This window comes from Octopus bimaculoides, chromosome 2, assembly GCF_001194135.2.
Source record: "Octopus bimaculoides isolate UCB-OBI-ISO-001 chromosome 2, ASM119413v2, whole genome shotgun sequence".
NCBI lineage: Eukaryota > Metazoa > Mollusca > Cephalopoda > Octopoda > Octopodidae > Octopus > Octopus bimaculoides.
Genome location: NC_068982.1, coordinates 87,416,541 through 87,421,153, shown reverse-complemented (window position 1 = coordinate 87,421,153; position 4,613 = coordinate 87,416,541). Strand labels below are relative to the sequence as shown.

The window sequence follows — 4,613 nt, the reverse complement described above, 5'->3', positions numbered from 1 at the left end:
TATATATATATATATATATATATATGTATATATATATACACATATATATATTTACAAAAAAAAGGGTCAAAGGTCCTCAAACAATAGCCTCATAAGGCCAGCTTTCCAGATTCTATGGCCTATATATTCACCACAGGATAGGAACCTGGTCCTTTGCAGTATTACTCATTTTTGGAAGCTGAGTGGATTTGAGCAATGTGAAATGAAGAGTTCTGCTCAAGAATTCAATGCATCACCTGGTCCAGGAATTGAAATCACAATCTTACAATCATAAGTGCAACACCCTAACCATTAAGCTATGTGCCTTCACACACACACACACACACACACACACACAATGTTATTTTTGATTAATAATCAGCAGAAGCTACAGATTGACTCAGTGGGCAGAGACTTTCAGACAGTGAATGTATGAGTGTGTGTGTGTGTGTGTGTGTGTGTGTGTGTGCATGCGTGCGTGTGTGTGTGTGCATGCACACACTTATGCATGCACAAACCACATATACATGCCACAGTTAAAATAAATTTAGAAAAATTATTTTCATTTTCAGTCAGTGAGATTGATTTTCAGAATGCCAATAACCACTAAGTTTTATCAGTAAATAGAACAATACGGCTGACATACCATATAAGATAAGTTTAGTTCCATCTGGACCTTCAGCTGGTCCATCAGGTAATGGCATTTTGATTATTTCTTGAGGAAGCAATTCATTCTAAAAATGAAAATAAAATTTAATCAGCAATGATACAAGCTACGTTTAATCTATGCTCTCATTTTGATATAGAACAGGAGAAAATATGTAACGTTTTATTAACCCTTTAACTGAGAAATGTAATTTTGTGGCTATTTCAATAATGATGTAAGATGTATACCAAAAAATAGAATTGGTATTTTCTGAAATTATGTTTCCTCAATAATCTTGACATATCTCAACAAAAGACAGTTTCAAATACGACTTTCTTCAACAAAAGTTACATTGGTATGTAAAACTGCTTTCTGCAGTTAAGGATAATGAAATTTTAAATGGATATATTTGATTTCTGTAGTAAAAAACTTAACCAAAAGAGTAAACATTGGGTTAAATACATAAAGTGAAAATGTAATAAAAAGCAAATCAAGCTCTGATTATTTTGACAATATTTAATAAATGTTACACAACAGACTATTACAGCCACCAATATCTGAAGGTAACTGCACTGCCATTCAGGGGCTAAATTTGACAGCTTGCATAAAAGGAAAAGAAAACCCAATATGTGTTTTTTTTTTTTTTCATCAAAGTCCTTTTGATATCATTTGCAACATTTTCAATGATTACTCTCTTAGTGTGTTACATTAAACAAATGATCAATTAGTTAATTGGATAGATATTTAACCAATTGGTTAATATTTAAGGACTGGAATTGAATCAATGCATGTGTAATGACTCTTGCAAGACAATAAAACTTGTTTCAACACATGAATTCACATAAAGAAACTTGCAAACCCAATACAAAAATGAAGTAAAACACAATATCTCATCCAAAAATTGGGAGACACCACCCTCAGCTTCCACCATAGCCTCAACACGGCTCTGGGACCTGGTACATGCATTCCTCACTGTGTCCTCGGGAAGATCTTTGAACACTTCTTTGATCTTGGCCACCAGCTTGGCCTTAGTATTGCAAGCAGAGCAGTTGGCATCTTTCTCAACTATACCCCACATATAGTAATTCATGGGATTACAATTGGGGGAATTAGGAGGCTAGAAATTGGGACTGGTGAAGTTGTAGAAATTCTCTGACAACCACTTCTGACTTTTTCCAGAGATATGGCAAGTAGCTGGATCCTGCAGCCACACACATAGCCTTTCAACAGCAATCCTCTCCAGCCAGTTTCCAGCAGCTTCACTTACCCATCTGAAATGAGTCTAAAGCTCTGTTCAAAGATGTGGGGATGAATTCTAGTTTACAAATGCAGTCAAAACACCTGCTGTGTCCCTTCCTGCTGGCTGTGGCTTCATGGTCTCTGTTGCAGCTGTCTATGTCACATCTTACAGCCTTTACTCTGTGCATTTTGATACTGGACATGAATCATCACAATACAGGTAACTCTTTTCTAATTTTCAGATGATTTCTAGTCTTCTATGTTAGCTAACTTTTCTCGACTAGAACTTTAAAACTATACTCTCCAATGCTGTTGACTGTTCACCAACATAACAAGCTGTTCTTGAAAAAAGAAGTCATGAAAATGTCAAATTTAGCCCAAACACCCTGAATATTTGAATGTATATAATATTGCTGTGTATTTTAATAAGCTTAAAGGGGAATATTTTATTGAACTTATATTGAGCGCTCTATTACTTTGAGCAAATATATATATATATTTATATTATTAATAAAATTATTAACAATATTCTTAGGGAATCAATATTCAAATTTCTGAAAGATGTATGTTTTATATGACAATAATCATTTTGAATTATAATTAAAATCAAAAATATACAAATATAAATGTATATAAAAATATATGCATACAATGTATATAAAAAATATATGCGTAAGTGAGTGTAAATATAATTCGATTAAAATATTATGAAAGTCTAAAATGCATCTTACGATTGTTTCACAGTTTTTCTTGCCTTTATAATGTAATCTAATATAGACAAGCATATTGGCAATAATTCCGCTCTTCAGAGATGTATAAAGTTATTATTATATTATGTGAAAACGAATGGTATACATAATAAAATATGCTATAGGATGATGTTAATTAAAATATTAAAAAATATTAAGAATATTAAAAATATTAAAAATATATACTGTCCTTTGAGAATTTGTAAATCCAATCCATCATATAATTTGGAAAATTCATATTTTTCGTTTGTAGATATTTTATATGATATATAGTTTTTGATGTTGGTATGTTTTTCAGAATATTTGAGAATCTTGTTAGATTTATTGCGTTATATCGCAATAATTAAATATATAATGTAATATTGGTAAATCCTATGAATCACATCCAATATTTAAATGTTCCATCCACTGCATATTTTTCTAATTTTTTATTACCCACAAGGGGCGACATAGAGGGGATGATACAACCTGATCTGGGGTCAGATGAAATGGATGAATTTACAGAAATATGCATTTAAAAATTTTAGACAATGAAATCAGACTAAAATCGAATGATGAGACAGACCGGAAGACATTACGGCTGGAGTGGTAAGGCGGGTTTAGCACGGACCCCACGTGCCCTGCCTCGCCACTGATAACTGAGATGAGTCCTTCGTCTCATTCATGCGGTTACATTCATTCACAACTTTTGTGCTACACTCTTCCATCGACTCTCAAACATTTTTGCAGTCAGGCATTTCCTCTCTAGCTCTACTTTTCTTTTGAGGTGGAAGGTGAAATAATTCACCAGTGCAGAGCTAGATATGAAAATGCCTGACTTTATACCTTTCATCCTCGTTTTCCAAATAACCTGTCTCGCAATTGCTACCACAGTGAGAAAACAAATCTTACCTTCTTTCGAGAGGAAATCCGGCGGGTCAATTTTTAATATTGATTCAGTTGATAGCTGTACTCTTCTAGTATCTGACAACAGTTGTTCAGCACATACCCACACCTCCGACACCTCCGAACATTGTACAATAGTGTGCAGGACGGTTTCCCTGTCCCGCCCGCATCTTGGACAAGTCGGAGGGATGGCGCAACCATGTCTTGCGAGTTTGTCCCAAACAGGTAAGGCTCCTTGGTAACATTGCCATGCCAGAGACTTCTGAAAATTATCCAGGGTCTTCAGCCCGAATGTACATCGGAATAGACTGGTCAGCTGATCATCGTCGAGACCTAGGGTTTCCCCTAAGGTGTCATCACATTTCGCCTCTATAAGCCCTCTATAGAAGAATGCGGTGGAACCCCCACCGCAGGCATTGCACAAGTGACGGAATAGCAGGAGTGCCTTGCGACACTCCGTGTACCATGTACCCAACTTCGATCTTCGATTCAACCAGGTTTCCAATCCAACGAAACTAGTGAACTTTGGAAACATCTGTTTCGCCAGCGGAGACCACACCCTTTCACCATCCGGGTAGAGCGAAAGATGCCTCAACCTCAGCGCATGTTTGTGCATCAACAGCCAAGGCATCCCAAGTCCACCCTTTAATGGTTGTTGGCAGCAAATAGAGCGTCTCACAAACGGTCTCCAGCTCTTCCACAAAAAGCGGAAGAGCTGTCTTTCCAGCTTGATTAACCACGAATCGGGGCAAGGAACGACAGTTAGGTGGTAGGTGATGACCGATGCGATGAACACATTGGCTACCTCCGCCAAGACCAGGTCTTGACTATGTGGGTCACCCTGCTCGATACCTCGGCCCAGTTCTTCTCTATTTGGAGGTCTGGTACAAACCAAATTCCTAGCAACTTAATCGGGCCCTCCATCCAACGTCCCACGACGCTATCAGGAGGCATCGACTTGCCTCTCCAGGTGCCAAGCTGCAAGCCGACTGACTTTTCACGATTAACTTTTGCTCCTGCCACAGTCTCGTAAACCTCTATGGCCTTGCCTACTAACCGTAGGTGGTCCATTTCGGTTACGATGATAGTGATGTCATCCGCGTAAGCAGAAACCG

The 4,613-nt window shown here is 37.2% G+C and overlaps 1 protein-coding gene across 6 annotated transcripts in view; it reads right to left on the bottom strand.

The window, feature by feature from the left end:
• Positions 1-4,613, bottom strand: part of LOC106875787 (dynein intermediate chain 2, ciliary) — a 90,706-nt gene that overhangs the window by 30,321 nt on the left and 55,772 nt on the right. For all 6 annotated transcript variants that reach the window (XM_014924063.2, XM_052978414.1, XM_052978417.1 and 3 more), the window contains one exon: positions 626-713. In XM_014924063.2, coding sequence (XP_014779549.1) covers positions 626-713 — 88 coding nt within the window. The remainder of the gene's footprint in view (positions 1-625; positions 714-4,613) is intronic.